The sequence below is a fragment of the Oryzias latipes genome, chromosome 7 (genome assembly GCF_053564925.1).
Source record: "Oryzias latipes strain Hd-rR chromosome 7, Olatipes_Hd-rR_3.1".
NCBI classification, from domain to species: Eukaryota; Metazoa; Chordata; class Actinopteri; order Beloniformes; family Adrianichthyidae; genus Oryzias; species Oryzias latipes.
Genome location: NC_136243.1, coordinates 19,932,519 through 19,950,728, shown reverse-complemented (window position 1 = coordinate 19,950,728; position 18,210 = coordinate 19,932,519). Strand labels below are relative to the sequence as shown.

General features: G+C 39.1%; 1 protein-coding gene across 1 annotated transcript in view; it reads left to right on the top strand.

Moving 5' to 3' along the window:
* LOC101165481 (metabotropic glutamate receptor 7) overlaps positions 1–18,210 on the top strand; it is a 74,507-nt gene that overhangs the window by 49,294 nt on the left and 7,003 nt on the right. Inside the window, exons 7-8 of the mRNA XM_020704723.3 lie at positions 3,673–3,812; positions 12,521–13,456. Coding sequence (XP_020560382.1) covers positions 3,673–3,812; positions 12,521–13,456 — 1,076 coding nt within the window. The remainder of the gene's footprint in view (positions 1–3,672; positions 3,813–12,520; positions 13,457–18,210) is intronic.

Sequence of the window (18,210 nt, the reverse complement as noted above, 5' to 3'; positions counted from 1 at the left end):
AGTGTTCCCAGTCGTCTTTTAATTACGATTATGTCATTTCTTTCCTCTTTCTCCTGCTAGCTTACAGCCCCTGACATCCCTAACCTAACTTCACCTGTGCAACAAAATTGGCGAGCAATATTGGCGCTATCCAGCTACAGTTTTAAGCCAGGTGTCAGATTAGACGAGGAAAACTTTTTTGGAACTATTTGTCTCCAAGTGGATGTATTGGAATAGGGCAGAGCAGGGATTTTGTGGTCCTCTAACTGTAGCATTTACGTCACACCTACAAGCCTTTTCTAATGGCATTTTTTTCACCTGCACCTGATTCACGATTACAAAAAAGAAAAAGGAAAAAATCTGAATAGCTATTTTAAGCTTAATTTTCTGTATTTATAACCTACATCATGAGAAAAATGCCAAGAGAATATGATAAAAACACTAGTTTTCAATGTTTTCCTGATATTTGGCCTTTCTGTTGAGATTTACTACAAAGAAAACGCTTTTTCCACTTTCTTGAAAAAATGGTAACTAATTTGATGCAATTCCAACTTGACATGACACAAAACAGTTCAAAAGGTCTTCCTTACGTACTATATGACAAAAATGTAAATACTTCTTTTTTATATGCTCCTACTGGTTCCTAATCTCATAGATGACACAACATATCTATCACCAATATGATAGATCATATATGATGTTAAATTATTAATTCTAACAACATATCTTTTTGATGAATAATTGACTATTACAGGTTAATTCCATTTTTCTGTGCTTTAGCAATGACTCCGCATAGGTTTTAACAGCACTGCAAACAACACTAAAGCGACTCTCATACATTATGAGACATGCAAGGCTTTGAAAAATGTATAACTAATGTTTCCAGGGAGCAGTTAAAGCATAAAAGGCAAATATTTCCTCACTGATATAGAAGGAAAAAGCAGCAACACTGGAGCCATTTCCTGTTCGAGATGCTTGTCCATTTACACGCCAGGTATCTCGTGCCTGTCCCTTCCTTAAATGCTTTCCAGTGACGACTTCCCAGATGGTTTTGTAGCAGACCATATGGCACAGCAGGTTATGTACTTATGATGGCAGACTGGTATATATGTCATTACATAGAAAGAGTAACTAAAGTGGAATTTTGCACAAAGCAATATTTATGTCACACTGCAAAATGAATGATTTCCATTCATACTTTTTATTTTGATTTATTCGTAAAAGCTTTAAAGTTACAGAAAGACAATATAATTGTGGTAAAATTATTTTTCATATATATTTTGTTAACTGTTCATGTATGATGCCATTAAGAAAAAAAACAAAAAGGTTATTCAGTGCAGTGATTAATATATATAAAAAGTGTGAAAGCAAATTTCTGTCTGCAAGCTGAAGGCTAGAGACATTTGCCTTTTCCTCAAACGGTCGCTATGGTAGCAGTACAGAGTGCCAGCAGGCACAAAGCCCCCAATTTTAAGGTGGAACCAAAGCAGCAGAATGCATGTACTTGTTTGTGTGGTGCAGAGATTTCAAGAAGACCTTAACATAGTGTACATTCATGCAATGGATTGGGAATCTGCTGTCCAGTCTCAGAAACCATCTGGGCTTCTGTTAACTTCCCTTAATGCTCTGAAAAAATCTACCTTAGTGTGGGACTGGCTAAAGAGGCTCATTTATCAACCAAAACATCAGATTTTCCCCTCCCAGTCTCTTGCTGTCACATTCTAAAACATTTTAACTTATTAGTGAACCATCAGGCAACTCTCACAGGCTCTCATTGCATTTAGACAGTTACCACATTATCCAGTGCATGCCACTGCTAATGTATGTTTGAGAGCAAGAGAGTGTTGATCTCCCCGCTGTGCAGAAGCTAAGGAGTGAGAAGCAGAAAAAAGGAAAGAATAATGATGCGAGAGAAACACAGCAGTGCATCCCTGGTCCACCCACGCTACTCAGCACAGCACAGCAGCAGAGCACTTTTGTCATGTCTTAGTTCACAGCCGCATGCAAATGTTTAAATCTTTAATCTTAGACAGTGTCTCGCTAAGGAGTCTGCACAGGCCATTTTGTTTCTTTGAAAATATCAGTCATTAAAAAACATAAATTAATTTCTAATGCCTGTTTATGTGCACACAGAGAAACGCCACTTAATTATTTGCTTTAAACTTAAAGAGTGCCGGGACCCAATTATCCATGGCTTAACAGAATTACTGTTTGCTTAGATTTACCATGTACACTTAAAAAAAAGAATTCGCAGAGACATTTAATTAGCTTGCCATAACTTTTCCTTTCGAAAGTCAATACCTTGTCACCATCTATACATACATGTCAACAACTTTGTGTTCTCTTTCTGAAGTGACAGGACGGTGAGTTGTCCACATAGGTTTAGTATGGTTTTTGCAAAGGTTTTCCACTTTTTACAAGTTCACTGGAATGTGTTTTAAACTCCAGTGCTCTGCTTCAATGGCTAAGCTGACACGAGGATACTTTAAAAAAAATCCACATTTAAGTGGATTTGTCAAATGGCTCCATTTGCATATTGTTGTAGTGGAATATGCTCATACGTATACTATCATCTGGGTCTGTATCAATATGAAAATTACTGCTTTAAGGCTCACAAAATTACACATGCATCAGTGAAATGACAACTGTGATATTTTGTTTTTAAAAAAAAGTCCTGATCTGTCTGAAACCTGCCTTTCCTGCTGTTATAACACCTTTTCATGTTTTACTAGAGACCTTTGGTCTGAGGATTTTGTGGAATATTAAGTAGCGAAATGTCCTTGGAAAGAAGAAGCAAAAATGTAAAGAAGGTGGCTTTCCTGAATAGAAAAAATATGTATATATGAAGCATAATTTTACCCAGAAGCCAAAAGCTCTCTTTTAAAAAAGACATCAATTTCCCGCAATGGTTTGGATTCATATCTGCAGTCCCTTCTCTATTTTTTCTTTTACCAGAGCTATTTAAAGCATTTAATTCCCATGCTAAGAGTCATTAGACAACCCCCCCCCCCCCCCCCGCCCCATTTTGTAACCGGTATGCCCTTATGTGCACTGCTTATGTAGTACCAAGGTGAACGGAAGCTCATTTCAGTGTCACAGCTTTCCGAGATGTTTGACCTCACGAGTAATGCAGACAACTTTAAACCAAATAAAGGACAACAGTTTTTCTATAACAGCTGGTGTAACAGATATCTTGGCTTCAGCACATTTTGCCTTACAAGCTCTTTTTAATCGTGAACAGGGCTCCAGGTGTCCCCAGTCCCCTTAGTTAATGAGAGAAATCTTCAGGGCTTGGCCGGCCTGAGAGGCTTCTGCACACTGAGAGTAGTTGAAGAGCATCTGCAGCTTTGGCTTTGGAGTTAGTACGCCTCATGTTCTGCCTGGGCCCAGGAGAACAGTATGCACAAACATACATTGAATTGGTCATTCTAGTTCATGACCTATGATGAATAAGAAGTAAGAATAAGTGCTAATTAGGTCATTATAAATTTTATGGGCCTCCCATAATCATAAAAGATCATGGCGTATTTGGTGTTTACTGTAATAAGCTCCTTCCAGCCCTTCTGTGTATTGCATACAAAAATAGGTTAATATTAGTCTTCAGTTACAAGATGCCTTGTTTCCCATCACGACTGAATTTATTATTTACTGAATGTAGTGTTTTGTGACTGTTATTTCTCTTGACCCTCACAGGCAGTGCTGGAACATCTGTTGTGTTTAACAAAAATGGGGATGCTCCAGGACGATATGACCTGTTCCAGTTCCAGATGACCAACTCTTCCACCCCAGAATACAAAGCTGTGGGACAGTGGGTTGAAAACCTTCAGCTTAAGGTAGGACCTTCACAAACTGCAAGCAAGTTCAATGACAGATTTAAGTTTTCAAGTTTAAAAAGGGCATCAAGATTGAAGTTTTAAAACATGATGCAACTTTAGAGTTCCCAAAACTGAAGTGTGGACATACAAAGTGTTTGCATCTCAAAAATTGTGAGAACTAGAGCCCAAATGTGTCTTAGTGACTTTCTAACTACAGAAAACCCATCATTTTTTGCAGAATTTAGCCAGAGGATATGTCTTTAAGAATAGATTATCAGGTGTGTGTGAATATTTTTTGTAAAACAGTAAATTTAGAAACTTTGGGACATCTAAGCCCATTTCTAAGACAAAGCAAAGCTGAAGACAAATGACAAATTATCTTTTGCTGGTCACCCTAGTGTCACATTTTCTCCTGTGACAGAGGTTCCCGGAATATGACACTAGACAGTCAAGAGATGGTAAAACAAACCCCTAAAAACTTCTTACTTTTGGATTTCATCATGCTTACACTGTGTGCATCAAAGAACTGACGCTGCAGACTGGCATAGAAAGAAAGGGCTTGTTTTTAACCAACATGTCAGTCTACATATTTTGCATTCAGCTTCTGACAGCAGAGAGCTTCTGGGGTTGTTGATGTTGTTGAAATCTGACAACTGAAACATTGTACACACTCTTTATGCTCCTCCTGGAGCTAATTAGCTAGAAGGCTTTACTGTGCTTAATGAAAGTCTTTGATCACATTTTGTCAGATGAAACTTAAGGATAAAATTCTAAGCTGCTGCTATGTTGCAGGGAATCGGAAAGATTTCAGAGCTAAAATATAGAAATGTGATTTATTTTTTTTTTGTTTTTGTTTACATTCAGAAGGCAGGAAACGCAATGCAATAAAACTACTTCATGCAGTTGTAATACAGCAGAAACACTTAAATAGTAAGGGTATTTACTTTAGAAAAAATAATTGGAATAGTAAGCAACAAATATTTTAGTCCTGGGTTCCAAAACAACAGATTCTCTTAGAGACCAAAAAACTACTATTTTGTAACCAAAACAAAAAAAAAAATCTCTCACAAAGATTATTTACATGCATATATGTGCAAACAGGTTGGAATTAGTGGAGGAAGGTTTCAGGTGTGATGCATGAGGAGAGTGTCAGCAAAGGCAAGGTGTAGAAGACTGTGGTGAGAGCAGCTATGATGTTGGTTTAGAGCAGGGGTGGGCAAATTATGGCCTGGGGGCCATTTGCGGCCCACTAAACTGATTAATCCGGCCCACCAATTTTGAATAAATTATATTAAATTTATTTAGTAATGTTTCATTTTCCCATTAAAGCTGGTGACCAACTATGCATTGTACACTACAATTACAGAACATTGACGTTTGTTAAGGTGCAAAAGTTGTTCAGCATGTGTGTGCTGTTGGAAGAAATTATTCTTTTTCTGATATCCGTCAACCTCAACTCTCAAATTTTAGAACCTTTGGTGACCCATGAGTCAAAAAGTTTGCCCACCCCTGGTTTGGACACAGTGACTCCGAGAGAGAAGAGGCAGAGATGGAAGTAGAAGAGCTAAGATGTAGAGGTTCTTGTTGGGAGTGATGAAGATGGAACAGATCATGTTAGATGTTTGGAGATAAATGCAGGGAAGTCAGACTGAGATGGATTGGACAAATTGAGGGCAGGAACTGTGACAATGTTGGTGAAACGATGCTGAAGTCGGAGATGCCAGGAAAGAGGTCCAGAAGAAGAGCAAGAAGACCAAAGAGGAGGTTCATGGATGCAGAGAAGGAAGACGTGTGGGGGGTTGGCATGAGTGACAGAGGATGGAGTTAGATGGAGAAGGTGTGGTTGTGGCTTTGAAATCTTTGCCAGTGAGAGATCTTGCTGATGCAGTAGAACTACCTTGTGTCTTGTTGCTGTGCTCAATCCTGCCATGACATGAAACTGACTTATTCGATTTCACCTTGGTTTGGTATTTACCCACCAAGTTTTAGACCTTTTTCAGTTCATGACTGGGTTTCAAAACATGTGGTAAATGGTAAATTGGTGTATACTTATATAGCGCTTTTCTACCTTCTTCAAGGCCCAAAGCGCTTTTACAGTCACAGACCTATTCACCCAGTCACACATACATTCACACACTGGTGGTGGGTCCGCTGCCGAACACAGGCACCAACCTCCCACCAGAGGCAAGGTGGGGTTCAGTGTCTTGCCCAATTACAATTTGACTCATGGGTGTGCAAGGAATCGAACCTACAATATTACGATCATGGGTCGATCGCCCTACCGCTTCACCACGTCCGCCGTTTTCATTATAGCACCTATTTAGCATATGCTGGATCATACACCTAACTAAACCTCTGACTTGAGCAATTGAATAGGAATTGATGCTGGTTTGAAGGTAGCAACATTAAATAATGATTTAATTTAGATTTTTCTTTTGTTTACTCACTTTGATTCTTGTAAATTGTTAACAAAAACAATTATTTTTGTTTCTGAAAGCATTCTTTGTTAACGGCAAATTTTCATATTTGCCTAAGGCATTTGGATGTATAATCAATAATAATAATAGATGATGAAGTTGCATTCTAAGTTTTGTTTTTATTGAAGCATTTAATTAAAAAATAGTCCTCTGATATTTAGTAGTTTTTACTTCAGCCTTTCAACTGTGTAAAAATTTCTTTTTGTACTTTGTATCTAACTGGACATGTCTCTTGGGGGATTTTAGCCCAGTCTTCCATTGCAAATTGTTTCTGCTCATCTTGAATTCATGCTTTCTGAGCATGGACATTAACCTTGAACTCCCTTTGCAGATTCTCAATGGGGCTGAGATCTGAGAACTGAAAAGAAAACCCAGAACCTCTGTTTTTAATATCCAAGAACAGGTTTTTGAACAATTGGAGACAGATTGTATGTTTTGGAATTTCCTGCTTACTGGAAGACCAATCAGTAAGAGAGACTTTCTCATTTCAAATTATGCATTTTTTATGATCTAATGCACCAAAGCAAAATCCTCAGAACATTCCGCAGAGTATGGAATATTTAAACGTGATGTCTTATCACTTTATTGCAAAAACAAGAGCAGAATATATCTAATTTTCAGTTTAGCTTCATTAGAACAAATACTGTAAAAGTTTACCTTTCTGTTCATGTCTTTGAAACACTTCATTCTGGCTTTATGCTATTTCTTTGCTATAAAAATGTGTATATTATTTCAACCATCAGTCACTACTTGATGTGGTTCTTTTAGTCTTAATATTTGCAAATCTCTAAAATAAAATTAAATTGAAAAAACACAAGTAAAACAAAAAAATCAAATCAAATTATGTGAAACACAAATGTAAACCTTTTTGTGTTTCACATAATTGTTTTGATTTTTTTGTTCAATAAAACCTTATGAGTCATCAAACTGAAAGGCTTCTTTCTGTTTAATATCATATAGTTTTTATTAAAATAATTCATTGTTTAAACTCAAGGAAGCTTTAAATGAACTTTAAAATATAACAAAATCAAAACCCCAAAGAAAACTTTGGCATCATTAAAGTGTCAAAAAGAAAAAAAAATCCTGGTCTCCATGGTAACAGAGCTACTGGTCTCATTACTGTTTCAGCACTGTGTGTAATCGGGAGGTTTTCCAGAGAACACCACCCATTGTCCAAATAACAAATGGCACCCTTATGCCCCGAGATAAATGGCAGGTGATAATCTACCCAGACAGCATGGAAATAACACATTTGTCATACAGGTGCACACATCCCAAGCACACTGCAGAGGCAAAAACTGTGTCAATGTGTCTGTCAATACTGACCACATATGAAATGAAGGATTCTGTTAGGTATGCATCTATGCAGTAAAGTGTGGATTTATTTTCTTTATTTATTGATTTGCTCATGTTAAATAGTCATTATTATGAGGTCAAACTGCTTCCCAACAAGTGAAAAATCTTGTGAAATTCTTTACTTGTTTACTTCTTCAGTTCCTGTAAATGTAATGCAACATAGATCATGTTTAAATGTGCTACACCTGTCACAGCAATAGCAGTACAAAATGACCTCTTTAAAGAATGACACCTGTTGACTTTAAAGGAGTATGGTTTTCAGACTGACTGACAGACATTTTTTTGGTTCAGAAGAGTCGTGTCAGCAATGTTTGCACAGTTTCGCTGCTTTTGGATCGAGACAGGTGCCGTTTCCAACTTTACTATTCTGTATGACTTTTCTGGCAGTGCATTCCCAAGAGTTTAGCATGGCTCTTTTGATTTCCAAAAAATAAACCCAGACTCATATATTTTTGTCACTTTTAGAAATCTTTAATGCACTTTGGACATTCCTAGGTTTAGACAAATAAAATGTTTACCTTTTTTTTCAATAACAGCACAAATAAGGAAACCCTACTAATTACTATAGTGCCTACTCGTAGCAGCTATTAGCTTTAAAGATTTACTGTCCAAAAATGCAAAAAATTGGGTTTATTTCAATTTCAATTTTATTCGTATAGCCCAATATTACAACAATAGTTGTCTTAATGGGCTTCATTCCGGTAATTGTATAATAAACATGAAATAAAAAAGTGCCTGTAGTCATAGAATTCAATAGGTATTGGCCAAACTAAACTAAACAGTTTTTCCTTCTTGGTAAGGAAAAACCCCTAAAAAATTTTTATTCCGGAACAAAAACCTCAGGGATGCCCACATGAAGGAGGGATCCTCCCAAGGACAGGCAGGCAATGCACCAGAACTCTTAGAGAAGAATTAGCTTATCTAACTCTACAACTACATGTTTAAATAGTCCAGCAGATGTGCTTCATCTAGATGAGTTGGGGGACAGCTGGGGGCACGAGACGAGCCAGAGACAGGGTCCATAACCAAGTGTAGAAGCAGGAGCAGAGCCGAGCCAGAGACGAAGTACATGGTCATGTACAGGAGCACAGACAAGCCAGAGGTTAGGTTCAAAGCCAAATGCAGGAGCACGGACGAGCCAACTGGAATCTAGAATCACTCCTACTCCTCTGGAAGGGAGGAAAGAGGGACAATGCATCAATTGCACTGTTCCAATCAGAGGCATGGAGAACTAAATGATACAAACCCCAGAATAGAGGAGGAGGAGAAGTAGTTGAGAGTAGATGACAGAACCCCAGTGCACCATACTTTCCCCAGGTTCTGGTTAGGGTTGAGCTTAGGGTTCAGGTCAGAGCTAGGCTTAAATAAGGCGGGGAATGGAGGGGAGTGTTGTCAGTGGTCTGAGGGTACAGTCGTGGATAGATTGTGGTGATTCAATGGGATCAGATCATCCCTTGAAGTGTGTGTGGTGCAAGGGTCAGGTTGGGTCAGGTCGTGGAAGGGTTGAGATGCAGTCAGGATCTGGAGCAGCCTACTAGCAATGAATTGTTATTGTTATTAAGTTTAATTAAAACATGATAATAGTGAGTTAAATATTCTTTGAAAACTATTTATCAAGATAAATTATCATTGATCAAGCCTTACATAAAAAGTTTTACTCATGCTGAGAAATTGTAGAAATTGCAGCATTTCAAACTTCTTAAAAGAGTACCTCTCAGCCTTTCTTAGCAAACAGCTTCTTTTTTCCATTTTGGGAGAAGGGATGTTCAGCAACAGCTCTTTTAAAGTGCTTTACATCCAAGAGGGTGTCTAATAGGGTACAGATGGAGGATCCAAATGCAGGGAAGATGAAACGAGTCAACCAAATGTAAACTGATAAAAACAGGTCACTCTCAAAATAGGGCAGTAAGTAACAGGACACAAAATCAAGGAAAATAACAAGGACAACAAAGTAATCTTCAAACTATGACAAATACAGGAAAAAAATACAGTGCAAGACTCTCCTACTCCATCTATTTTATTCCATTTTTTACTTTTTAGCTTTCTGTCACCGTCAAGATAGGTTCATTAACATGGTTAAGGTTTGATATTATAAAATACATTATATCGGGTGATGGGATAGAAAACAACTATAATAAAAAAATGTGAGCAACTAAAGTATCAGCTAAAAGTTCTAAGCATTTAAAATTATCATATTTTTCGGATTTTAAATTGAGTTCTTTTTTGCATTTTTTTTTAACTTGTCCTGTCCAACAGCTGGGCAAAACGATGAGAGCTAAAGGCCTCTTGTTTTGGACATATTTTATTTGCAACATCATATTTGAAAATCTTTTGTGTTGGACCGGACGGAAGAGGAAATTAGGAAAGAAGAGAGAGGGATGTTAGGGGGGGGGGGTTTAGAAGGGGCGGGGGGGGGGGGGGGGGGTAAAACCATGAAGCAGCATAAAGCAACAAGTTGCTGGATGGTTATTATCATTACAGTGAGGTTTAGATGTACTACAAGTCTGTCCACACACACACTCAAATGTTATAAACATACCTGTTGGCTCCTAAAATATTCATGTTTCAAAATGTACACAATACAAATAATTTTCACATACGCATAACTATGCCTTCAAACCAACTAGTGTGAAATATTTCATTCAAGCACGCAAAGTATTTGTGCAAAGGTGAGCTAACACCTGTGCTAGAGTGAGTGTTTATGTTTTTCTAAAATGGATGAAGGAATGTAAAAAGAAGGAGGGAGAGTGCCCAGTCATCCCCACACCAAGACCCCCGCCGTAGCAGCTTAGGCAGCTAGAACCCCCCAACATCCGCTCGGCAGCAGATAGAGAACAAGCGACCCCAGGGCGATCACATCCGCCACCCAGGCCAGGGTCAGCAGGACTGCCACGGAGGCCCCCAAAGCCAGAGAGCAGGGGGGCATGGGGGGACAGAGAGTGCAAGCTCCAGCCGAACCAGGAGAGCACCCCTATCCCAGGTACAAGCCAGGACCCCCCAAGGTAGACCCGCCCAACGCTCCAGGCAGCCACCCAACCGGCCCACGGTTGGTCCAGGAGAGATCAAGGCAGGGGCCAGCCATCCCCGCCCAGGAGGAGGACACCCAGTGGAAGAGGGGGTCCACAAGAAGTGTTGCAAACATGGCCCAACCAGGCTTGCCTACAGTTGGAAATTTGAACCCACACCCCAGGGACACGGAAATGCATGTGTGTGTGTGTTTGTGAGGGTGTGTGTGTGCATGTATGTGTGTTTGTGTTGGAGTCAATGTTTTGAGGGGTAAAGGGCATGTGTACTAAGGGGGTGCAGTTAAAATTGGCGGGTAGGATACTGAGGGGACATCTCCTGATTGCACACAGGGATGTCCAATCGCCCTCCCCACCAAGGGTACCTAAATATCTAAGGTGCAGTACCAGTATTTGCTACTGACAGCAGTGCAGAAGAAGTGCCGCTCAGTCTTGAGCCAGGTTTGGCAGAATTGTTCCATGTCGACACAAAGGATAAAGAATTCAATGGATTTTGTAATTTGAAGTGATATAAAGAGTTTAGTTGACTTGTTAGCATGTTCTTTATGCTATGGTTATCAGAACAATTGTTCATATGTTGCGCTAATACAATAGATTGGTCTCATGTTTCATGAAGCTAAATGAGCATCAATGTGTTGCAGTGATGTAGCGTGTAGATAGTCAGTTTATTATTTTTTTATGTCATTATTATGATTTGCCTTTTTAAGACAAAATCAAAATCTTTTTGGTCCCATTTTCTTTTTCCAATAAATTTCTCCCAAAAGTGCAATTTATACTCCAACCTATAAATGATTTTTTAAGTGATGCATTTTTTGGCTGCTGCAATTTATACTCCCAGCAACTTATAGTCTGAAAAATATGCTATTTTATGGTCAAAAATAACAGTTTTACGAGATTAACAGAGATCAGTCTGGAGGCTGACTGCTGACAGGATATGGCCAAATGTGACACAGAACAAATGTAAATATGGTTTTGGAAATTTGACCCTTCAAGTATCCTGACCAGCTAGGTTCTGCATGTAAATACCAGCTGTCAGAGTGTTCATGTGCTGCTGTTCTACTAATTTATATTGATGCTGTGTCTTCTGTTGATCAGTGACACTACTGAGAAACCATCTGGTGAATCTTCTTAAGATCCCAGTCCCAGTTTGGCGCCGCTACATGATAGATTCAGGGATTAGCTCTATGTCAGATTGCTTTCTAATTCTTCAATAAATGTGTACATTTTCTTGTCCCAGCTCTTTCAGACCTACTTGTACTTTCAAACTATAACTTAAGCTTGAAGTATGAAATGCCTTGGGGTCTTTTGGCTTTGGCTCTCATTCGGTCGCTTTCAGCATCTGTGTATTGCACTTTTCATTGTCATGACAAGATCATAAATAGAAATAGCCTTGCAATTCTAACAGTTGCATTTTGCCAACCTAAATCCCATTTTCCTTCCTTCTCATCATGTATTTCATAGCTCGCTGACTCCTGTATTAAAACCTAATGTCTTTTGCATTTCACATTTATTTTTATTTCACTGAACAAAGGTAGGCTGTGTTGCCATGGCGATTTCAATTACTTTCCAGTATTAGAAAAGGCAATCCCTTTAAGAAACTGGCAAGACAGATTTTGTATTGTGTTAAGTTAATCGTTCTTTTCAGCTGATCGGAAAGATTATATTTTATTTCACAAAACTAATGGAGTTACTGGTGACAGAATCATACATTCCACATATAATTTTTACGATTTATCTTCCATTTTTCTTTTACTATTCCTGGTTGTGTTTTTTCTCTAAAACTTAGGCGCACTTTGCCACCTGTTACCTCTCAATTTCTCACCCTTGCTAATTCTTCATCCCTATTTGCTATGTGTCATACTTTTCCCAGCTGGACGAGCTTCAGTGGCCAGATGGGGATCAGGAGGTGCCCATATCTGTGTGCAGTCTGCCCTGCAAAACTGGAGAGAGGAAGAAGAAAGTAAAGGGCATGCCATGCTGCTGGCACTGTGAGCTATGTGATGGCTACCAGTATCAGTACGATGAGACGTCCTGCAGATTGTGCGCCTACAACATGAGGCCCAATTCCAACAGAACCTCCTGCCAGCCCATACCCATCATCAAGCTGGAGTGGCATTCTCCTTGGGCGATCATTCCTGTCTTCCTGGCCATGCTTGGTATCATTGCCACTATCTTTGTGATGGCAACTTTTGTGCGCTACAATGACACACCGATCGTCCGAGCATCGGGGAGAGAGCTGAGCTATGTCCTGCTAACTGGCATCTTCCTGTGCTACATCATCACGTTCCTCATGATTGCCAAACCTGATGTTGCCGTGTGTGCCTTCCGGAGGATTTTCCTGGGCCTGGGCATGTGCATCAGTTACGCAGCTCTGCTCACCAAGACCAACCGCATCTATCGGATTTTCGAACAGGGGAAGCAGACAGTGACAGCTCCTCGCTTTATCAGTCCCACCTCACAGATCGCCATCACATCCAGTCTAATCTGTGTTCAGCTGCTGGGGGTGTTGGTGTGGTTTGCTGTTGACCCACCAAACACAATTATTGACTACGATGAGCAGAAAACCATAAACCCCAAGCTGGCCCGTGGTGTGCTTAAGTGCGACATCACAGACTTGCAAATGATTTGCTCGTTGGGTTACAGCATCCTTCTGATGGTGACATGTACCATTTATGCTATCAAGACAAGGGATGTACCAGAAGACTTCAATGAAGCCAAGCCCATTGGCTTCACTATGTACACCACTTGTATAGTGTGGCTGGCCTTCATCCCAATTTTCTTTGGCACAGCACAATCTGCAGAAAAGGTAAGTTGTTCCTTTTTTTTACTGCACTTCCACATCCCTTTATATTTTCTGCCTCTTCAAATGTTTTATCTTTGCACAAACACTTCTACTACTAAAAGGAAAGTGAAAAATACAAAATGGAATGGGACAATGTAGGTTATAAATATGATTTTTGTTTCACTTTGTTGGAACAAACAAAGGAAAAAGGGGTTGATATCAACCAACAGCATAATCCTGATCTCAGCTTCACTTCCATTGTTCATCATAGGAAAGTGAACCAAAAAGGAAAGGGCAATGCAAATGCGTTTATGATTTAGCAACACAGCAAGTTACTGCTGAAGCCGAAAGAAAAAGACTATATGTGGAGCAACATGAAAAGAAATGTTTTTTTTTGACAACCTCTAATCAATGGAGCATTAGACATTGTATGCCTCTGGAGTTAATTGAAACAATGACATTCTGACCTTCTGCGTTAGATTCTGCTTATCAGGCCAATGCTGAGTAGAATACAGATGCGTTCATCCTCCGGACTCCTGTGCTGCTTGGCAGGCCTGTGTGTACATGACACATCCAAGGGGAAGTTTTCCACTGGCAGAATATTGATGCTGACAGGAAAGTGTTACTCCTAACCTTTTGAGAGGCACACCGTTCAATATCCTTCCTGCCAAACTCCCACATGAGAAAGATCAGAAACTGATTTTCCTCATCTCAATTTGCTGCTGATTTCATAGATGAATTACACCCTCAGCAGCGATTAGGAGTTCATTATGTTACTTGTGGCGACTAGCGAAGCAGTAATGTGTTTATCTTTCCACCTTATGCAGTTAACTCTTTCTTCACACTGCCTTCTGCTTTACTCAATCCTCCGGTTCACACCACAGCATCTCGGTGTAATGGCCTCTGTAAGTGCATTTCTTTCGAATCCCCAGGCACTGAGAGTGAAAAAGGCTTTTAGCATGTCTTGATAGCAACTCTTATACTGCAAATGTGACTTGGCTCATCCCTCATTTCAAGCTACATATTTAGAGAATATGAATGCTTTCCGCATTTGTTTGCTAAAATATTCTTGTGAAGTATTAACACTTAATGTCATGCATTAAAATGAAGCCAGGTTTTATTGGTGTGTTTTGTCTTTTTATGTGCAGATTAACTTTCTTATGACAGGATGCCAGATGCTACTAAGAACTTTAAAAAAAAACAGTTAGCACTGTCTTGTAGAATAAGCTGCTCTCTCTTGTATGTGTAGCTTCTTTAGGTCAGAATATATGTATGAATACATGCATTCTTATTGTTGTTTGTAACCATCACCATCACATTCATTCCTTCTGGTTTCCCTGTTGGGACTGGTTTCAGGGAAAGCTTGACTAGACATTAATAAAAGACTCCACAGCATCACTTCTGCCCCATGTGCATGTTCTCCGTCACTCAATGGTGTCATGTTTATCACTGTCAGTCTCCAGGAACCACGTCCAATTGTCCTCAGTGCTCAAGATTAGCTGAGTCTTCAAACAAATCTGTGCTTCTGTGTGACACGTCTAGATAGAACCAACATGGACATACCCTTTGTAGTTTTTGTAATGCAAAACAGGACCAGACTGGTTGATGTTTACCACCATATTACCTGACTTGTCAGTGTGATTTGATGCACACACAAAAAAAACCTTAGGTTTTATGTTTATGTAGAGTTTCTGTTGTTGCTACATAGAGTTTTGAAAAACAGATCATGCTGACAAGCATCAAAAGAACTTTTTCAATTTAGCTTTTAGCAGTGGATATGAGAAAGACTATTTGTAATCTCTGCTTCTCCCTGCAAAAAGACGCACTTTGGAAGAGCTGCTCTTGACATTTATTGTAGGGACATGAAGTATTTTATAAAAAATAGGTGAGATTTCTCTGCCTGTCATTTGTTTTGTGCATAAAAACTCAAAAAGGCTGCACCAGAAGCAATATGCAGGCCAAAAACCTGAAAAAAGGAGGGCAGGGGAAAGACAGGAAGGTCGGAGTTTTTAATTTAACCTCGCTTTGGATTTATTTATAAGGGAAAGGAGAGTGTGACATCTGTTTTACACCACTTAGTGCTGCAAAGCTGAAACTGTGTTGACCTGACAGATTTACAGCTATTCTTGCAAAATTCCAAACCCCATCCCCATCCCCCCAAAAAAGCCTGCAGATTTTACTAATAATCTTTGAATTGCTGTATCACAAACTGCAGAAATACATGTATATACACCCAAAAAAATGCAAATGAAATTCAGGTCATGTGTGTCGGCTGGTTGGATTTAATGTGATCCTACAGACATGTAATCAAATCTTACAATGTTTTGTTATGCCTTGCATGAAAAAACAATCTGCACTTACTTCTGTAATTTATATTCCTAATTAATCAGAATATATGAAAATATGCAAACATGTATTATTAAAATCAGCATTAATTGTAAAAGTCAATATATTGTAATTTATGCAATGTATTTACTTCAATATTAGTATGTATGCCACATCAAATATGGCATATATACTTCATACAAATGACATTATTTCACAAGTTATCTTAGCTTCTCTTTGTTAATTAAGCTTAGCTTTGCAAATGTTTTTCTGTTTTGCCTTAGAGACTCATATACAGTATGAGGGGCTTTTTCCAGGTCTCCTTTTTCAGGAGACCTTGGAAATGGGCAATTTAATGATTTTAACAAAACTAAACAATTGTAAAGATCACTGGTTCTGAACTAATGATAACTGTTGCAATCCTGCATTTTCCACACAAAAAAAACCAACATGGTGAAAGGAAATGAGCTTTTGCAAAAACAAAAATGTGCCTCTGAGGCAACACAAAGCCATCTGCAGAAATTACAGTTTTCTCCAAAAGGGTATCTTTTAATCAGCATGTTGTCATTAAGTATTACTTTGGTGGATTGTCTCTGCCAGAATGCCATTTTCTGGATTATCACATCAGCAGTTTGGAGAACCTAAAAAGGTTGCAGGAGTGGTTAACAACTTTCCAAAATGTGCTAAAAATGCATAAAATATCAAATTTAACCTGTTTTTTTAATGTCTTCCATTCATTTTGAAACTAATAATCTCAGCATGTTTTGACTGTTTGACCAACTTTAGTCTCAGCCTTTTTGCCTGCTAATTCAAAAAACTTATGGTGAAAATATCCTCACTTGCTGGTGCTGAGTCAGAACTGCAGCTAAGGACATAAAAAGGTTTGACTTCGAATGGATTGAGGTTTTGCAACACAAAGTCATCAAGAGTTGTTCGTGACATGAGCTTGCTCAGAAATTTAGACCATTCAAAACAGCAAGGGACATCCAGGGGAGTGGATTCTGCAGATCCGCTGGATTCATTATTTAGAGGATTACCTAACATGAAACGGATCATGGTCATTGTTACTTTCCGCATTGAGACCTTATCCCTGTCAGCATTTTCAGAGCCCAACCGTTCCCAGCTTTACGGTGAGAATATTTTGTGTGGGTATAATTGTAGGACCCAACCTAAGCAGCTCTTTGGAGATAGGGGCCAGACGGTCTGTTGAGTTTGAACACTGGTGTTCAAATCTGTCAATGAGATGTAAAATTCAAAGCCACCATTTGACTCCTGATGAGGACTTAAATAAATCATTAAAAAGGCTATAAATAGAGAGTTGCTAAGCAGTTGTGAAAATGACTTTATGTAATTATTTATGTTAAAGCAAAAGTGATTAATTATGTAGGTTTTGTGACAAGCTAAACATTCAAATAGTGGCTGGGAGATGCTATGAATTTGGGTCAAGCTCGCAGAGAGGCACAATGAAAAAAAACCTGACTCTGTGATTAGAAATGGTGGGAAAAAGGATTTGGTTTGGTGCATTTACGTGAGCGTGTCCATGCGCATGTGTAGCTGCATCAATAGAAGTGAAAGCCAACATATTTATGCATTATTGTGTGTGTGCATAGGTGTGTGCTTGTGTAATGAGGGAAAACATGATGCTTATTAGCAGCTCTCTCCTAAATCATTTTTCATGCAAAGTCACAAGCTAGGTTTTGATACGGTCAGCAGTATTGCAGATTCTGAGGGGTCGCAATCTCATTAAAAGCTTATTCCAGTCGTGTTTAGTTTCTTGCACAAAACTCTGTTGTGTTGCTATGGGGACCAGACAAATTAACAACGACCAAACATGAAAACCCAACACAACATATTAGATCTTCTCCTGATTATATTTGATGGCGGGTGCACTCCTTGACTGCCTGTCCCCGAACGCAACCACAAAATGCTGCCAAGTCCCAGCTCAGACAACATTCCAGCAGTTAAGAGTGACACAGAACAGAGTACAGTTTGATATTTATACAGTTAGTAATGCATCGCATACCAGCCAGATCACTGCTTCTGAAGTCTTGAGGCAGAAGGAGGTTGAAGGAGATTGAGGCAATGAGCACATTAGCGTACTGAAATTAGGCATCTGAATGATGTTTGGAGATTAGAAAACAAGCACCTGACATGTATGTGAAGGAGACACACTTGATAAAACTACCATTAGTAATAATTACTGAGCAAGAGTGCACTAAAATGGTGGCAGTTCTTCTTTTCAGTAATTCGATGAGCATTTTTGCCTTTGTGCAATTACACTGTGATGGATAATGTGTTTACAACTGTATCCTCCTCCCATCCACATAAGTAAAGCCTGGCTGAGCAGAAGCAAAAAGGTGACATCTGATACTCTTCAGTGCCAATGTGAAGAAGCTCTTGAAGCAGCAATGCCCCTTCTTGAAATTATTGCTTTTCTTTTACAAAGACTCTTT